The sequence below is a fragment of the Aythya ferina genome, assembly GCF_964211825.1.
Source record: "Aythya ferina genome assembly, chromosome: 16".
In the NCBI taxonomy this organism is placed as follows: Eukaryota; Metazoa; Chordata; class Aves; order Anseriformes; family Anatidae; genus Aythya; species Aythya ferina.
Genome location: NC_140315.1, coordinates 392,799 through 409,210, shown reverse-complemented (window position 1 = coordinate 409,210; position 16,412 = coordinate 392,799). Strand labels below are relative to the sequence as shown.

The window sequence follows — 16,412 nt, the reverse complement described above, 5'->3', positions numbered from 1 at the left end:
TCCCTCCCGCATCCCCTGTGCGTGGCCGCTCCCGTGTGCCCGTTGTGTGGCACAGTGCATCTGCCCCCGCAGCCCCCACCTGAGCCCAGCCCCTCGGTGGTCCCAGGACACCTGGGACAGGGGAGGAAGGCACTGAAGTGCTGGGAGGTGCCATGGCTCTTCCTCCCCCAGGGGCAGGGGTGCAGGAGGCTCCGGGACACACAGGGGCAGAGGGGCCAGGGCAGGGTCCGAGCTGCATGAACACTCATTGGCACCGCACGCCCTGCTGCAGCCTGACCCCAGGGGCAGGAGGGACCGAGCCCTCCCCTACTCCTGCCCCGGCAGCGCCGCAGTTCCCCCACTCTCTCCGGGGCAAGACGCCACCATTGCCACCACACTCCAGATCCTGGGTTTCTGCAGCCGCTCGCCCTGCCCAGGGCTCGGCCCCGCAGCGGGGCTGCTCCCACCTCCATCCTGCACAGGGCTGGGGCTGGAGCCGGGGGGGGTCCCTCTCGGAGCCCCCTCGCCCTCGCTGTCCTCGCCGTCGGAGGTGCTGCGCGCTGCCCAGCCCGCCTTGTTCTCCTTCTTGAGGCGCCGCCGGGCGTTGGCGAACCAGGTGGAGACCTGCGTGAGGCTCATCCGGCTGACCATGGCCAGCATCACCTTCTCGCCCTTGCTGGGGTAGGGGTTCCTGGGGTGCTGGGCCAGCCAGGCCTTCAGCGCCCCGGTGCTCTCCCGCGCCGTGGTCGCCTTCATGCGCCCCGGCTCCAGGGGCAGGGGCTGCCGGCAGCAGGGGGGGCAGAGCCCGGTGTCGGGCAGCAGCCCCGGGGGCACGGCGCAGGCCGGTGGGACCTGGGGGCACGGAGGTGTTGTGGCAGGGGGGTCCATAGAGGTGGGGGTCTTGGGGTGGAGGTTTTGGCCCTTCCCGCTCAGGCTGGGGCAGGGCCAGGTCCCGTATTCCTCCCCCGTGCTCCCCTGCCCAGCACCGCACACCCCAAGGTGCCGGGGGCAGCAGGGTGCGGGGCTGCGGCACCACCAGGGCAGTGGGGTCCAGCCTCAGCCCCCCACCGGGGAGGGGTCCCCCGGGAGCTGCCGGGCATCACTTACCGAGGGCGCCAGGAGGCTCAGGGGGGGCGGCAGCAGGCTGTAGCCGGCCAGCATGGGGTAGGGGCAGGGCAGCAGGGCTGGTGGGGGCCCCTGCAGGGCTCCCCACGGCCCCCTGCAGCCCCCTGGCTCTTGGCCTGGGCTCCCCTCTCCCTGAGGAGCTGCCATGCTGCAGGAGCAGAGCCGGGAGCTGCTGCGGGGCGTTTTATATCGGTCTGGGGGCTGCGGTGACAGACAGCTGATTAGGGGGCATTAGCGCCCTGGCAGCGCCCGTTAAAGCGGCAGCGCGGATCTGGGGCAGTGGCTGGCACCCCCCTGGCCCCCCTGCACCGGCTCCCATGGGGCAGGGGCCGGCACAGCACAGCCGCGGTGTGCCCAGCACCCACAGCGGGACCCCCCCAGCCCTGTGCAGAGCCCCCACGAGCAGGAGCACTGTGTGGGGCCGTGCCGCCCGGCCCCACGCGTGGCCACGGCCCCAAGGGAACGGCGCACACAGGGACAGCACCGGGGACGCAGTGCACATGGAGCTTTACTGCAGAGCCAGGCAGCGCCCGGCCCCATCTTCAATCCTGGGCCCCGAGCCCCCCACCGCACCGTGGGGCCAGGGCTGTGCTAGCGGGAGAACTTGCGGACGGCCCGGTAGGACGCGGGTGGTGCGAGGAGCTGCGCTGGGGCTCGCTCTTCCTCCGGCTGCGCGAGGTCCTCGGCCGAGCCCCAGCGGCGCCGCGCCGCCCCGCCGGCCTTGGGCAGCAGCAGGCAGCCCAGGCGCCGGTTCCGGCCGCGCTCACCCCGGCCCGAGGGCAGCTCTGGGGCCAAGCCCATCAGCATCAGCAGGATTCCCCCCCCCTCACCGCACACCCCCACCCCAGTGCCCCAAACCCCCTTGCATGGCCCCTGGCACAGTGCAGCTCCCGCACCCCCGTCCCGTGGCCCCAACGCCCCTGCCTGTGCCCCCACCACGGCCCCGAACACCCCAGCCCGTGTTCCCCCATGCCCCCCAGCATCCCCACCTGTGTGCCCCCCGTGTTCCCAAACACCTCCCCCTGTCCCCCCCCAACCACAGACCCCCGCCCCATGCCCCCCATGCCCCCATCTCATCCCACCCCGGGGGGCTCCCCACCAGCCAGGTGGGCTCTTACGGGGGGTGTCGGGGTCCCCGTCCAGTGTCCCCGCGGAGCCCAGGTAGTGCCCGGCCAGGTGCCCGCTGTAGTCCCTCAGGTTCTGCTTGGCCCCTGCGGGATTGATGCCCTGAGCCACCGCTCGGGCCAGTCCCAGAGGGCCCGGGGCTGTGGTGACACCGTGACCCTGCTGGGACCTGGGGGGGCCGAGAGCCCCGGGTGTGGGCTGGGGGCTCCGGCAGGGCACTCACCGAAGCGCTCGATGAGCAGCTCCACGATCTGGCGATGGCCGTGGAGCGCGGCGATGTGCAGGGGGGTGTAGCCCTGGGGGACATCAGGCCCCGGGGGGAGGCACGGGGCTGTGCCGTGGCCCCCCAGCACCACCTGCTCCCAGGAGGAGAGACCAAAGCCCCCCACCCCACACCATCCTGGGGACCTCCTGCTGCTGCCACCACCCTGCCGGGGACGCCCCTTCCCACCACCCTGGGGACACCCCAGCCCCTTCCCACCCCCCTGTGCCCCCCGTCCTGGCCAGTCCTGCAGCGCGTCCGTCCGTCCAGCCGAGCATACTCACGCCCTGCCCGGGGGAGAGAGCGGCTGTGGGGGCAGAGCCGGGCACCACGTGTGAAGTGCTCGGCACCCCCGGGCCCAGCAGCGACCGCCGGCCGGGGCCTGTACTCACGTGCTGGATGCGGCACGGCCGGGGCAGGGGAGGAGAGGCACCGTCAGCACCGTCAGCACGGGGGTGCCCCCGCCCCGGGACCCCTCGCGCCCCACTCACCGCTCGCATGTTGATGTCGGCCCCAGCACCCACGAGCATCGTGGCCATGTCCTCCTTGCCGTGCTTCGCTGCCCAGTGCAGTGCAGTCTGCAGGGTGGGTGGGGGGTGCAGGGCCAGGGGTGGCAGGACGGGGGACATGGGATGGGTGAGGGGGGGCTCCCCCATCTGCCCCCAGCCTGCTCAGCCCCACCAGGGGCAGCTCGGGGGCAGCGCGAGGCCAGGAAGGACTGGGACTTACAAACTGCTTGGGGCAGGGCGGCAGCCACAGTGGAGGGGCCAGCGGTGGGCAGAGGGACATCGGCTGCAGCCACTGAAGGAAACGCACCCTCCCCGCCCGGCCCCACGGCCCCCCCCAGCCCCTGGCTCCCCCAGTGCCCCGTCCCCTCCCCACGGCCCCTGTCCTCCCGTACCCCTTCCCTTGTGGACTCTGCCCTCTCCCCACCACGCTGCCAGCCCCACAGCCCCTCCTGGCCCCTTAGCACCCCGGCCCCCAACCCCTCCTGACCCCTCCCTCCCCACAGCACCCCCACCCCCCACCCCCATCCCTCCCACGGCCCCATTCCCTCCATGGCCCCACGTGCCTCCAGACCCCATCCTCCTGCCCGTGACCTTGTCCCACCACCCCGGCCCCTCCTGCATCTCCCCCATGCCCGCAGCAGCCCCGAGCCCCCACTCACCCCCTGGGCACCACGGCGGCAGCGGCGCAGAGCAGTGGGTGGGAGAGGCAGGGGTCAGTGCCGGGGGGCGGCGGGGGGCGGGGTGGGGCAGGATGGGGGGCGGCAATGCCGTGCAGCACAACCTGCCCCATCCCGGGGCAGCTGCGGTGCCCCCGGGTGCCCGTCACCCCCCAACCCTGGGGTCGGGAACTGGGGGCTCTGGGGCCACACTGGGCACCCCACACTCACCGAGGTGAAGTCCTGCAGGACGGGGGGGGGGCAGGAGGCCAGGTCAGCCCCACAGCCCCAGCCCCGCAGCCCAGCTCAGCCCGGCCTTGTGCCACACTCACCTTCTTGGTGGCCAGGGTGGGCTCCTGCTGCAGGAGGTGGCTCAGGACGGGCAGGTCCCCGCCAGCGGCTCCCTGCAGCCATTCCTTCTCCACCGGGTCCAGCTGCAGATGGAGACCTTCAGCACTGCTCCCCAGGGCCCCCGGCGAGCCCCAGGCCCGGCCCAGCACTCACGGCCACGGGGCTGGCGCCCACGCTGCTGCTCCCATCCTCAGATGCCTCCCGGGTGTCCTGCTCACCGTCCTCCTCACCCGGCTCCGGCTGTGGGTCAGGGCAGTGCCAGCCTGCGGGGCTCTGGCCCAGGCGCAGCAGGGGCTCGGTGAGGGGCCGTGCCCGCATGGGCATCCCCCCAGCCCCAGCGTGGCCGTGGGAGCAGTGGGAGCCCCAGGGACAGCCCCAGGGACAGCCCCAGGGACAGCCTGGCCACAGCCCTCACACCCCTGCCCCAGCCCGTGGGGTGCCTGCAGCCCTGCTCCCCCTGCTCACCGCCGCGCTGAAGTCCGTCACCAGGATCTGGGGGGGCACAGCCCCGAGGGCCTCGGCCCCCGCTGGGGAGCCCTGGCACAGAGCCACGGTGTCCGGCGCTGCCGTGCTCGGGGGCAGCCCAACCTCAGCGCCGTGTCCCTGGCACTCGGCACGGCTCGGCCTGCGGGGCCGGGCGCAGGGTCAGCAGCGAGCAGGGGGCACCGCAGCCCCAGCCCCGCTGCCTTGGGGCCGCCCTGCGCCCTGCTCCGTCACCCTGCAGCCATCGCCCTCTCCCTGCAGGGCCCGGGGCCCTCTCTCGGTGCTGGCCGCCCGCCTGCGCTCCCAGCCCCGAGTTAGGAAACGGTTAACGCCGCCTGCCTCGGGCCTTGTGCAAGAGGCAACCGCTGGCAGGAGGCCGCAGCTGGAATCCTGTCGGGAGGGACGGAAGGGAAAGGGAAGGGGAAGGGGAAGGGGCCCTGCCGCTGCCCCGGGACCCTTTGTCTGGTTGGGACCCGCAGGCTCTGGGGTCATGGGGGGGGGGTGGGCAGCAGCGCAGGGTCCCTGGAGCCCCCCGAGCCGCCCGACTCCTGCTCCGCGCCACCCGCCCAGACGGATTATCCCACAGGTTGTATCCGTCGTTAAATACCGACTAATAACGCTCTCAGGATATTAAATATGTAACAAACCCGCTTAGCGCTGGCTGGGGACGGGAAGGAGAAGGTCACTGGGGCTAATGAGCCCCGCAGCACCCCCAGGGTCCCCGCGGGCCTGCGGTGACAGTGGGAGCCACGGGGCCGAGGTGCCCCAAGCCAGCGCCCACCCTGGCCCCGAGCCCCCACTGCACCCTATGGCCGAGCCCCCCCAGCACCCCCAGCCCCTGACGAGGAGGGCCCTGGCGTCCCGGCCCCATCCACCCAAGCCCCGTCCCGTCCCCACCTCGGGCTGGGCCCGTGCTCTCCGGCTGCCCCAGGCACGGCCGCCAGGACGCCTGCGCCACCGGGAGGGGACGGCAGGGCCGGACAGCCGGGCTGCACGGGGAGCCCGCCGGGCCCCACGCTGCCGCCACAGCCCCGTAACCTTGTCCCCACGGGACTCCGCCAGCCCTGATCAGCACAGCGGCGCTGCGGATCCGCTTTATTAGATAATGGGGCTGTAATCTAGGAAAGCGCCTGTGGATTGCTGCGGTGTTAACCCTGCGCGGCACAGCTGGACAGGGAGGGATGTGGCTGCCCCCAGACACAGCTGGTGGGCACGGCCAGGCCCTGACTGAGCAACAGCGCTCACAGGTACGGCCGCAGGGGGATGCGAGCACGGCCAGACACAGCCCGGCTGGGACAGGGCAGGGCCGTGGCGGGGCACTGCCAGCCCGCGGGCTGCTGGCCACCAAGAGCCTGGCTGCACGGCTCAGCAGGAGGGACAGCACGCAGCGCCGGGGGACAAGCAGGGAGCAGCGCCGCTGGCAGGGGCAGCAGAGCCCAGGCACTGCAGGGGCTGGGTGTAGTGGGAGCCCCGGTGCTGGGCCAGCGGCCCCCTTCACAGCCCAGCTCTGCCATCCCTTGCACAGTGGGCACAGGGCTCAGGCAGTGCAGCTCCTGCTGAAGTTGGGTGGTTCCAGGCCTTTTTCCCCTCTGCAGATAATCAGTTTAATGCAAAAGCATAGAACTAAAACTCTGAGATTAGCTGTTATAATCACATGTAAATACTTCCAGACAATCCGCTCAGGGAGGGGCAGCGTTTGTAGTTTGGGACAGAGTTACACGGGATTTAGGCTGTTTACCACTCGATTAATTTCATGACTACAGCCCCGAGCCCACCCTGGTACCAGCTGCCCAGCTCACTTCCCAGGAGTCAAGGTCACTGCGGTGGGGAGAAGTGATAGCACGGGGCTGCGTCAGGCAGGACCCGGCCCCAGAGCAGCACCAAGGCTGCTGCCTCCCCCCGGCCAAGGGAGGCTCAGACCCCAAGGCAGCACAGACACAGGTTCCAATCCCTTTTTATTCATAAGCATATTCAAAGCTCAAGAACATGAGAATCGAACCCCTCCCGTAACCACCTACAAACCAACTCTGCAGCAGAGTCCATCCCTCTTCAGAAGAAAAATAGAACATATTCCACCCCTGCCTCTTCCTATTTCGGGTTCCTCCAGTCCAAAGCCCTACTGCCGCCTGCCTGCAGGCCGGAGGAGCCAAAGGAGGGAAGGCTGCCCTCGCGCCAGGACCCCACGGCCAAGGCTGCCGAGGGGGAGCACCGGGCTGAGGCCGAACACGCCTCACGTCTCGCACCGTACCGTGTGGCGGTGCTCGGCCCCACAGCTCTCCCGGGATCCGTGTGTCCAGGCAGACGCTGATTTGAGTCTGGCTCACACAGACATGATTCAGGGAAAGGGATTTCAGACCATCAAGTGCAACAGGCAAAGAGACCGGCTACCCAGGAGCGCTGCCCCTGCTCAGCCCGTCCCGGTGCCGTGGCTGCAGCAGTCTCTGCTCGAGACAGCTCCCCTGGGCCAGGGACAATGCGCAGGACCCCGGCTGCACGCAGCAGAGTGGCTGCACACCCTTGCTGGCGTGCACTCAGGCACGTCCCTCGTAGCCCCAAAGCGATAAGGCAACTGCTGGCTGGAGAGGCTCCTGCCTGGTGCCGCTGTCCTGCTCAGCACGGCTGTCCCTGAGCGTCGGCCAGGCCTGTCCCCAGCGTTAATCTGCCAGCGTGATGACATCGTAGTGGATTCCCTGCTGCAGCTGCTGAATCTGCTCGGCTGTGGCCTCCGCGGTGAACACGCCCTGCGCCTGGGCCATGGCAGCATCAGCCACTGCTGCAAAGGAGAGGGGGTCAGCGGCTCCTCGCCCTGTGCCCGAGGGCAGGGCAGGGCAGGGCAGCGCCCGGGGGCCCCCTCCACGCTCACCCCCTGCCTGCAGGAAGGGGCACACACACAAGCCGCACCACCCAGCGCAGCATCCTGCCCCCACAGCAAGGGGGCTGGTATCAGCAAAGGCCTCCCCTCAGAAACCAACACCAGGGGCTTCCCAGAACTACAGGGACACAGGCAGCAGGACGGCAACCCAACCCAGCCAACCCCATCCCAGGGCACAGGGGCCCTGCCAGCTACAGCGAGAGAGCAGCCTTGGGCATCCCCAGCCCCCTGCAGGACCGGCACCCTGGGAACATGGGGAAGAGAGGAGGGCAAGAGCGAAGCCAGAGGTTGTCCCCGGGACCCTGGTCCTACCTGAGACTGCCGAATGTGCAGCTGCTTCCAGCTGAGCCTGGGTGACAAGCTGCTGCTCAGGTGAGACAGGCATGTACTGGATCTGCAGGGAGGAGAGAAGACAGAGGAGAGTCCAGGACTGCACAGCGTCCCTCCTGCAGTGCTGCCCTGGCCACAGCTGCTGCAGCGAACCACTAACCCTGCACCTTCTGTTTCATATCCTTCCCTCTGCAGCTGCGTGCTCAGAGCCCATCTCACTGCACCCCATCAGCTCCAGCAACCTGCCTTACCTGTGGCTCCTGGAGGAACTGGCTGCCTTGCTCATACTGTATGTGGGTGATCTGACCATCCTGTACCTGAGGATGAGAGCTGCAGTAAGGCTGGGTTGGGGATAGCAGGCTTCCCTGCCTCCCAGGGCTGTGACTTGAACAGAGCAAGGCACAGAGGGAGGAGGAGGAGGAGGAGGCCCAGCCTTGTGCATGGGTCCCTCACCAGCCTCATGCACTGTGCCAAGGCAGCAGCCAGCCTGAAGCTTACCTGGATGTGATGTCCCTCTGGGACAACGACGTACTCGTGGGGAAGCAAGTGCTGTACACCATCCTGGGCAATGATGTATTGAACCTGCAAGCACAGGGGTTCAGAACCAAACAACAGGTCACCACTGCCCACTGCATGCATCACAACAGGGCCGGTTCTTCTCTGGCTTCCGTCCCTTTCCCCCCCCCCCTCCCCAGGTCTCTCTGCTGTTGCTGTCCCTGCTGCAGCTGCGTGGAACGTCTCGGTTCCGTGTGCTCTGGGACTCGTGCAGCCGCCCTCACCTGGTTGTCAGACGTCACTAAGTGCTGCACTGTCTGGCCGTCAGCGGTTGTGATCTCCTGGATGTAGGTCGCCTCCTCCTGTCAGGCAGTGAGCCCAGCCTCAGTGCGGGCCGGCCCCCTGCCAGGAGGGAGCCAGACAGCACACGGGCAGCGGCCGGGCAGCGCGGGGTGGTGAGGCCACGACTCACCTGGCTCGTGATGCTCTGCTCCTGAGCCACGATGATGTGCTCCTGCCCCAGAGCCTGCTGCAGCCGCTCAGGAGCCAGCACCGCCTGGCCCGACTGCAGAGCCGCTGGAACGGGGAGAAAGCTGGTGGGACACTGCTGGCCCCTGCGAGTGCCCAGCCCAAGGAGGACAGCACAGGCCCTCGGCTCTGCTCGCTGAGGGCAGAGGCCAAATGAAACTCTCCCAACGTGAAGGAACCTAGAAGCCACCATGGGTAAAACCCAGACCTCCACCCCAGCCTGTAAGCTCCACTTCCCATCCCAGCTGTGAGCTGTTCACAGCACTGCTCACTGCTACCTGCACGTACCCAGCCCTTCAGAACCACGTGCAGCAAACACCGGGCCCCTCGGTCGGCAGCAGGCAGTGCCTGTGCGGGACTGCTCCCAGCACTGAGCCCCTGCAGCTGGCCAGAGCACACTGACACTGCCCTTGCCTCTGCACCCACCGGGTCCTGCTGCCACTGGCAACCCTAACCTTCAGCAGGAACCTGTCCCGGACCAGTTCCAGCCCTGCAGAGCCCACAGGCTGGGTGAAGCACCACGCAGGGCTCTGGCTGCAGGAAACCTGCAGGTAACCCGCAGGTCACCCTGGTCAGGGCACAGACACATCTTACTCTGCAGGGTGGCCAGCGTGTCCTCGTCACTGTTGAGTATGATGGTCTGCTGGGCAGCAGCCGCAGGTGCCCCTGGCCTCTTCCCCTCCGAGCTGTGCAAACGCTGCATGTGGAACTTGAGGTGCCCGTTACGGTTGAACCTACAGAGAAAGGGAAGCCAGGTGGAGTTTGTCACGGGCAGTGCAGGACCTCTGTGCTGAGAAGAACCTGCCTACAGGTACCGCAAACACGTCCAAGGAAATGGCCTGTCCCAGATCCTAAAGCTTTTCCATTGGCCCCCAAGTACCAAACCCCCCTATGCAGAAGCTCCTTGGAGACTAAACCAGGACCATCTGCAGCAGGATCCCAAAGGGCCGAGCCTCCTCAAACAGGATGTTGGGGGTAAGGTCAGTGCAGCCATCTCTTTGCTAATATCCCACCCATCTCCTCTCAAACCTCAGCTCTACTGGATCTCTAGAAGCAGCAACAGCCCAGCAGCATTCACCCACCTCTGCCCACAAATCTGGCAGCTAAAGGGCTTCTCGTTGGTGTGCGTTAGCATGTGTCTGCGCAGGTCTTTCTTGTTCTTGGAGGCAAAGCTGCAGTGGGTGCACTTATGTGGCCGGAGGCTGGCATGTTGGACCATGTGGCTCTGGGGGCAGAGAGAGAAGAGCACGGTCAGGCCCCTGCTCCTCCACACCGCCTGTTCCCAGGGCTGCTCCACCCCGGGTACCTACCCGGACCTCCGGCCAGAGGGCTGCAGTGAACGGACAGTCGGGACACTTGAAGGTGCTGGGCCCAATGTGGGCTCTCTTGTGACTCTCCATTTCTGCTCTCCCTGTGAACATGGCTGTGCAAATCTTGCATGAAAACTTTTTGGCTGTGGAAATCTTGCACGAGAGCTTCTTGGCTGTAGAAACCTTGCACGAGAGCTTCTTGGCCATGCCTTGGAGCGCAGGCCACTTGACCTTTGGGGATGAGCCTTCCTGCCCTTCGGAGGTCGGGGATAAAGCTGAGTCCTTCTGGAGCTGCCTGGTGACACACTGCACCAGGGGCCACTTGACGCTGGCTGCCTGTGCCTCCTGGCCCTCTGCTGGCAAGGGAAAGGCAGCATCTCCACTGAGAGGCTACGAAAGAAACACCAGTCACACCCGCTCACGCTGCTGCCCAAAGTGGAGAGAAAGCCCCCCCTCCTCACCTCCATGTGATGGAGCTGGCTCCCTGAGACACCGGGTGACATGATGTAGTGATTGTTATGGTCCTTCAGAGCCTCTGTCATCACAGCTTCGCTCACCACAACTGCACGGGACGTCTCTGCAGGGCTCTCCTCCTCACCGCTGGCAGAGGACAGGGTCAGAGCGGGTCTGCCTCAGCCCCCTCCCCACTTGAGGTCTCCTCATTCGAGGTCAGAGGTGCCTCTGTCTCCCCGCTCCTCCCGTAGAGCTGACCTGTACAGCGTGCCTGGAGCCTGGATCTCCTCACTAATGGGCGTGATGATGCTGTACTCTGTCGTCCCACCGAAGGGGATAGTGATCTGCTGCAGCTCTGAGCCACCCAGGGTCGCCTCCTCATAAGCCTCCTGTACCAATGTCTCCCCAGGCTCTGCCATGTGCAGCGTCACCAACTTCTGCTGCTGCTCAGAGGAATCCAGTTCTGCCCCTTCCTCCTGTGCCTGTGGCTCACAGGTGGTCTGCACCTCTCCTGAGTCATCTGGCTTCACTACTGCCACCTGCGGGGGAGGACAGCAAGTCAATCTCAGGAATACAAGGCTCTGCACGATGCTCCTCTGAAGGGCAGCGGAGCTGGGCACTGCAGACTGTGGTGCACTCTGCAGCAGGCACGGCCTCCCTCAGCCCCCCTCACCTGCAGCGAGCCGGTGGCCAACTCTCGCTGAGTGCTCATGTTCAGCAGAAGATCCAGGGCAGTCTGTGTGGCAAGTTCTGCCGATCCAGCCACGCCTGGCAGGTCAGAAACAAGAGTCAGGGTCAGGCACAGCGCTCACCCACCTCCTCCTCATCCCCACCCCTTCCCTGGGAGCTCACCTTGTTCGTAGATGATGGTGGCTCCCTCCAGGGAATCCTGTGAAAGGATGGGTGGCTCTGCTCCAGGCACAGCCTGGACCGCCTGGTAGGTGATGGGGCCAAGAGGGACCTGCAAGAGAAAGAGAGAGAGCAGAGCGCTGCAGCACGGCCGGGACAGGCGAGCCCCAGGGAGGGAGCCAGGGCATGGCAGAGGCACTCACCGGCGGACTGGCCTCAGGCTCAGCCGGGGCCTGCACCTGGCTGTGCTGCTGCTTCAGCTCCTCGATCTGCTGCAGGGTGAAGAAGGGGCGACGGCGGCAGGGTGGCTCCTCAGGGTGCCTCTGAGCCCACTCCTCAAAGGAGTCAGCGTGGCGGCAGTGCACGTGGAGGCGCAGGTTCTTCTTGTGCTTGGTGGTGAAGTGACAGAACTCACAGGCAAACGGCTTCCCTCCTGTGGGAGGCAGGGCTCAGGAGGGGTCCCCACGGGACAGCAGGAGAGCAGGCACGCTCCCGGCCACACGCTGGAGAAGCAGGGCTGGAGGAGGGCAGGGGGCAGCTTTTCTCACCCGTGTGCTTGACGGCCATGTGAGAGACCAAGAAGTCCTCCCGGAAGGTGGAGTACTTGCAGAAGCTGCATTTGTAGGGCTTGTCGTTCATGTGCGACAGCTGGTGGTTCAGCAGCACTTTTTTGTCCTCACAGACGTAGTCACAGAACTCACACTTGAACCTGCCAGGACAGCACCGTCTGTCCCACGGGCAGCAGGGCCCTCCTGCCCACCCCGAGATGGGGAGCCCGGGGCGCTGGCTCTACCAGGGCCTGCAGCAGCTGGGGCCAGGCTCCTACCTGCGGTTCGCGATGGCCTGGATGTGTGTCAGCAGGTGCATCTTGAAGGTGTAGCGCTTCTTAAAGGACTTCCCGCACTGCAGTGGAAGAAAGCAAAGCAGCGTCCACCTCCTGCCCAGCCCCACTCGCTGCCAGCCCCCCCCAGCCCCCCCCAGGCCCACCCTCTCACCTTGTCACACATGTGTGGCTTCTCCGTGCTGTGCGTCTTCATGTGCTGCGTGAGCCTCTTCTGCATGGGGTAGATGCGGTTGCACACGGGGCACGGGAAGGAGTTCAGCTTTGGGGGCTGAGGGAGAGCACAAAGATGAGCTCATGGGGGCCAAGGGGGGGTCATCGATTTCCTTGCCCCTCTCCCCACCACAGGACCTGGGCTGCCTTTCCTCGGCTGATCCAGAAACACTGCCTTCACCGAGGCACCCAGAGTTTGTGGAAGACCCAGACATCCCTCTTCCCACATAACAGTGCCAACGGGGAACTCAAACTCACCGGATCAGCTCTCTTTTTCCTGAAAAAGAAATAAGAAAATCCCCCCATCAACCAGATCCCGAGTCTGAGCTCCCTTGTACCTTCCACACCAGAAGTACCAATTTGGGAAAGGGGCAGAGGTGAGGGGAAAGGGCAGCCGTGGCTGCACCCCCAGGGCAGGAGCAGCAATACTAGCGCCCTTCAGCCAGGCTGCCAGGTGCTTTTTAGGGCTTCACTTCACTTACCTGTCCCGACTGTGCACTGTGGAGTGTCGGATGACGTCCTTCTTGTACACGCTGGTGTAATTGCACTCCTCACACTTGTAGGGCTTGCTGCCTACGTGGTTGAACATGTGCTCCTGCGAGAAGCAGGGAGGGTGCTGTGAGACCCGTGTCTACGAGCCGCCCTCTGCGGGCATGGGAACAGGACAGTGCTCACCTTGAGGGAGGACCAGCGTCGGGAGCGGTAGCTGCACTGAAGACACTTGAAGAGCTGCGGGTTGTTGGCCTCGTGTGAGTTGACGTGGAAACGCAGATCTTCGTGCGTGAGGAAACGGGAGCCACAGATTCGGCAAAGGTAGGGCCTCATTAAGGGCTTGGGTGACTTGTAGTAGTACCTGCGAACACGGGGCTGGGATCAGAGCTGTGGTGGCAAGCGAGGGCTGGACCGGCCCTGGGCACAGGCCAGAGGGCCCAGCACTGGCTCGGCACACACCCCTCACCTGCGCCCCATGTACTTGCGGTATTTCTTGCCCAGGAAGCGTCGGGAGGGCCGGCCTCGCCTCCTGGGGACGACGTCTGCCTCCTCGGGGCCAGTGTTGGAGGAAGGGTCCTTGTTCTCCGAGTCAGACTGGCTGATGCTGGGCTCTGCTAGGCTCTCGCTGGTCCCGTTCTCCAGGCCAGAGGAACTGGCTGCTTCCGAATTCTGCAGCTCACAGCCGGGTGTGCTTTGGGATGTCACTAAGGGCTCCACCTCCTCTCCTACTCAACAGGACACAGCAAAACTGTCACACACCGTCTCTGTGGGCTCCCAGCAGCTTCCACGCCACCCTCTGCTCCGACCCACCAAGGGGCTGCTGCCTCCCGCTCACCTTCAGGCACGTCCTGGGACGCGTCCTCCAGGCGAGGAAACTTGCGGGGTCTCCCCGGGCGCCGCCGCGGCCTCTCCTCGCTGGAGGTGGGAACGGTGCGGCTGTACTTGGGCTGTCGGCTGCGGGGCTCATCCTCAGCTGGGTTATAGTCACTGTCCTCTGGAAGCAGGTGGCCCCACACATCAGAGAGAGATGAGGGGAAAAGCTAAGCTATATAAGAAATGGCGAGAACGAGTCCTACCTTCGGGGTCATCAATAGCTCCAGCATCCATGATGTCATCTTCCTCTTCTTCCTCTGGGACCTCCTCCTCCGCAGTCTTTGGAGCAGAACCTCCCTTTCGTGGACGTCCTTTCTTCAAAGCCAAAGCTGAACCCACTGCCACAGAAAACAGAAGGAGAAGTCTCTACCTGAACGAGTAACAGCACGGGTCTCTGCACTCATATTCCCCCTCTTTAATTCTGTCCCCGAGATCATTTTCCCTCGGTCCTTACAAGCGGCAGCACTACACACACCTGGCTGGAAGTGCCGCTCCTTCATGTGGTTGATCAGCGTTTTCTTGGAGACACTCTTGTACTGACACATCTTGCACTTGAACTGCTGCACCACCACCACCTCCATCATCTCTTCCAGGGTCTCCATGTCTGGCTGGTCCAGCTCCTCGCCGCCGTCTGCCTCTCGGACCTGGTCTGGCTGCATGCGCAGCTCCAGCGCTTCCGACGGCTCCGAGGGGCCCGGCTGGTCAAGGCACGTGGAGGTCGGACCGTCGGCCACAGCTTCGATTGCCAAGCTGCTGGCCAGAGCAGAGGTGGCCATCTGGGAAACCATGGGGGCACCTGCAACACCAGAACCAGCTCAGCCGAGGAGCAGATCATGAGCTCAGTAACAAGCTGCTAACAGTCAGCACATCCTTGGTGCCTCTATGGAGGCTGTGTCCTCTCCAGGCCCCAGCCCTGCCCCGCATCCCGCTGGGAGCATCCCCCAGCAGCACACGCTTTCTCAAAAAATACCCCATGGTTTGTTATTTTTTTTTTCTCCATTACTGTGAACCCACTGCCAAAATGGGAACAGGCTCAGAGGCAGAGAAATCCACCACTGGAATACCCCAGGTGCACCCTTACCATCGTCAGGCCCTTGCAGAATGAGGTACTGGGTTGTCTCTGCTCCCCCATCCTCGGCACTGGTCACGGCTATGCAGCCTGGGGGTGGAAAGGAGAGGAAGGGATGAAAGGACGGCAGCTGCTGGCTGTGGGGCTGCAGAGCTGACACGGCAGGCATCACTCCCGAGTTCAGACAGGAATGGGAACAGCGCAGGGAGGTCAGCCAGAGGCAACGCTGCCACCCAGCCAGGAGCAACTCAGAAACCTGCCAGCTGCTGAGGCGAGGCGAGGTAAGGGACCCTCACTGAATGAGGTGTGTACACACACATTTCCCCTCACCTCCCACGTCTGTTTTCCCAAGGTCTGGCACAGCAGCAGCTCTTCTCACCCTCCCAGCCCCATGGCCCCAACCTGCCTGCGCGCGGGGACAGCTGACAGATCTGCCGCCAGCGCGAGCAGCTGGGAGCATGCACTCACTCTGGATGATGTCAGGCCCAATTGTGGACTCGATGATTTTGTCTATGGCAGAACCCAGGTCCGAGGAGGTGGACGCGGTGGAGTCTGACACCATCGTGGCCCCATCAGTGATGACGCTGGAGTGGACCAGGACCTGCGGGGACTCTGACACCATGATGGACTGGCTCACAGTGGAGACGCTGGAGACCAAGGTGGACTGGGCAATGGAGGATGAATCCGGCAGGTAAATCCGGGGAATCGCATCTGTGCTGGAGCTGCTCTCCGACACCTCTTCCTGGGCAACGACAACAGCGAGGCCACAAGAGATCAGCCGAGAGACCTCTGCTGGGGGGCACGGCCCCGGGACGGCCTCGGGGCAGCTCCTGCCGAGCCCCCGAGCCCCGGGGCTGCCGGGCAGAGCCCCCCCGCCCAGCCAGGCGGGCACCCACCCCCTCCCCGCCCGCCCCCGCCGCCTACCAGGGCCCCGCCGCTGCTGTCCGAGCTCTGCCCCACGCCGGAGTCGTCGGCCCGGGACAGGAGCCCGGGGGCTGCGGCGGCGTCGCTGCTGTCCGCGGACACGGCCTCCGAGCTGCCGACGCCCAGCCCGCTCTCGGACGGCTCCTCCCGCGCCGCCCGCGGGGCCGCGTCGCTGCTGCTCGGCACCTCGCGCTGCTCCATGCCCGCCGCGCCTAGGCCCGACCTGCCCGGGGCACGGCACCGTCAGCCCCCGGGCCCCGGCCCCGACCCGGCCCCGGCCCCGACACCCCGCCACGGCCCGGCCCGGAGCGGGGGGGGCCGGGGGGCACCGGGGGGGTCCCGGGAGGGTCCCGGCGGTGCCGGGGGGGTCCCGTTCCCCGCGCCCCCGCCCCCTCCGCGCCCCGCGGCCCCGCCGCCATCTTCCCTCCCCCCCCCCCGCCGCCTCCGCGCGCGCGCACACGGCGGGGCGGCCCCGGGGCGCCGGGCGCCAGGCCCCGGGCGGGGGAGGGGCCGTGTGTGGGGGGTGCGCGGCCCGTCCCGCTCCCGGCGCCGCCGCGGGGCCGCCCCGCCGCCCGCCCGCGCGCTCACCCGGCCCCAGCCGCCGCCGCCGCCGCGGGGCCGCCCCCGCCGGGCCCGGCATCGCGCCGGCCGCCATCCCCCGGCCTCGCCGCGC

General features: G+C 66.3%; 3 protein-coding genes across 5 annotated transcripts; all 3 read right to left on the bottom strand.

The window, feature by feature from the left end:
- Nucleotides 1-51: 51 nt before the first annotated feature.
- Nucleotides 52-1,230, bottom strand: LOC311445922 (uncharacterized protein). The gene is made up of 2 exons (XM_084538512.1): nt 1,087-1,230; nt 52-831 (listed from the first exon to the last, which is right to left on the bottom strand). Exons 1-2 carry the CDS (start codon nt 1,138-1,140, stop codon nt 307-309), a joined length of 579 nt encoding a protein of 192 aa, XP_084394638.1. The 5' UTR covers nt 1,141-1,230; the 3' UTR covers nt 52-306.
- A 364-nt stretch (nt 1,231-1,594) lies between these two features.
- LOC311445720 (uncharacterized protein) lies at nt 1,595-4,856 on the bottom strand. 2 transcript variants are annotated; one of them, XM_084538096.1, is made up of 10 exons: nt 4,725-4,856; nt 4,473-4,632; nt 4,161-4,280; nt 3,989-4,090; nt 3,882-3,899; nt 2,983-3,069; nt 2,776-2,886; nt 2,453-2,525; nt 2,223-2,315; nt 1,595-1,889 (listed from the first exon to the last, which is right to left on the bottom strand). In XM_084538096.1, exons 1-10 carry the CDS (start codon nt 4,733-4,735, stop codon nt 1,696-1,698), a joined length of 969 nt encoding a protein of 322 aa, XP_084394222.1. In that variant the 5' UTR covers nt 4,736-4,856; the 3' UTR covers nt 1,595-1,695. The 2 variants fall into 2 exon arrangements, with proteins under 2 accessions (XP_084394222.1, XP_084394223.1); XM_084538097.1 differs by lacking the exon at nt 3,882-3,899 and having other exon boundaries at nt 3,983-4,090.
- Nucleotides 4,857-6,432: 1,576 nt separating this feature from the next.
- On the bottom strand, nt 6,433-16,106 carry ZNF335 (zinc finger protein 335). 2 transcript variants are annotated; one of them, XM_084538087.1, is made up of 27 exons: nt 15,740-16,106; nt 15,284-15,557; nt 14,828-14,905; nt 14,222-14,542; nt 13,950-14,084; nt 13,709-13,867; nt 13,340-13,598; nt 13,057-13,234; nt 12,864-12,976; nt 12,640-12,658; nt 12,323-12,439; nt 12,154-12,230; nt 11,876-12,036; nt 11,531-11,760; nt 11,331-11,439; nt 11,152-11,246; nt 10,737-11,017; nt 10,487-10,625; nt 10,026-10,415; nt 9,798-9,940; nt 9,310-9,449; nt 8,660-8,763; nt 8,472-8,549; nt 8,191-8,274; nt 7,944-8,009; nt 7,675-7,756; nt 6,433-7,263 (listed from the first exon to the last, which is right to left on the bottom strand). In XM_084538087.1, the coding sequence occupies exons 1-27, from the start codon at nt 15,938-15,940 to the stop codon at nt 7,145-7,147; spliced, it is 4,152 nt and encodes a 1,383-aa protein (XP_084394213.1). In that variant the 5' UTR covers nt 15,941-16,106; the 3' UTR covers nt 6,433-7,144. The 2 variants fall into 2 exon arrangements, with proteins under 2 accessions (XP_084394213.1, XP_084394214.1); XM_084538088.1 differs by having other exon boundaries at nt 13,355-13,598.
- Nucleotides 16,107-16,412: the final 306 nt, after the last annotated feature.

What these genes read in the sequence shown, in the direction of transcription:
- LOC311445922 (XM_084538512.1), bottom strand. Translation starts at nt 1,140, where the DNA reads ATGCTGGCCGGCTACAGCCTGCTGCCGCCCCCCCTGAGCCTCCTGGCG. An exon ending in TGAGCCTCCTGGCGCCCTCG is followed by an intron (nt 832 to 1,086) that starts GTAAGTGATGCC and finishes CCGTGCCCCCAG; the next exon opens with GTCCCACCGGCCTGCGCCGT.
- LOC311445720 (XM_084538096.1), bottom strand. An exon ending in CCGACATCAACATGCGAGCG is followed by an intron (nt 2,887 to 2,982) that starts GTGAGTGGGGCG and finishes TGCCGCATCCAG; the next exon opens with CACGTGAGTACAGGCCCCGG. An exon ending in GCTGCTCATCGAGCGCTTCG is followed by an intron (nt 2,316 to 2,452) that starts GTGAGTGCCCTG and finishes TCAATCCCGCAG; the next exon opens with GGGCCAAGCAGAACCTGAGG.
- ZNF335 (XM_084538087.1), bottom strand. Translation starts at nt 15,940, where the DNA reads ATGGAGCAGCGCGAGGTGCCGAGCAGCAGCGACGCGGCCCCGCGGGCG. An exon ending in ACAGCAGCGGCGGGGCCCTG is followed by an intron (nt 15,558 to 15,739) that starts GTAGGCGGCGGG and finishes GTCGTTGCCCAG; the next exon opens with GAAGAGGTGTCGGAGAGCAG. An exon ending in AGCTATTGATGACCCCGAAG is followed by an intron (nt 13,868 to 13,949) that starts GTAGGACTCGTT and finishes ACCTGCTTCCAG; the next exon opens with AGGACAGTGACTATAACCCA.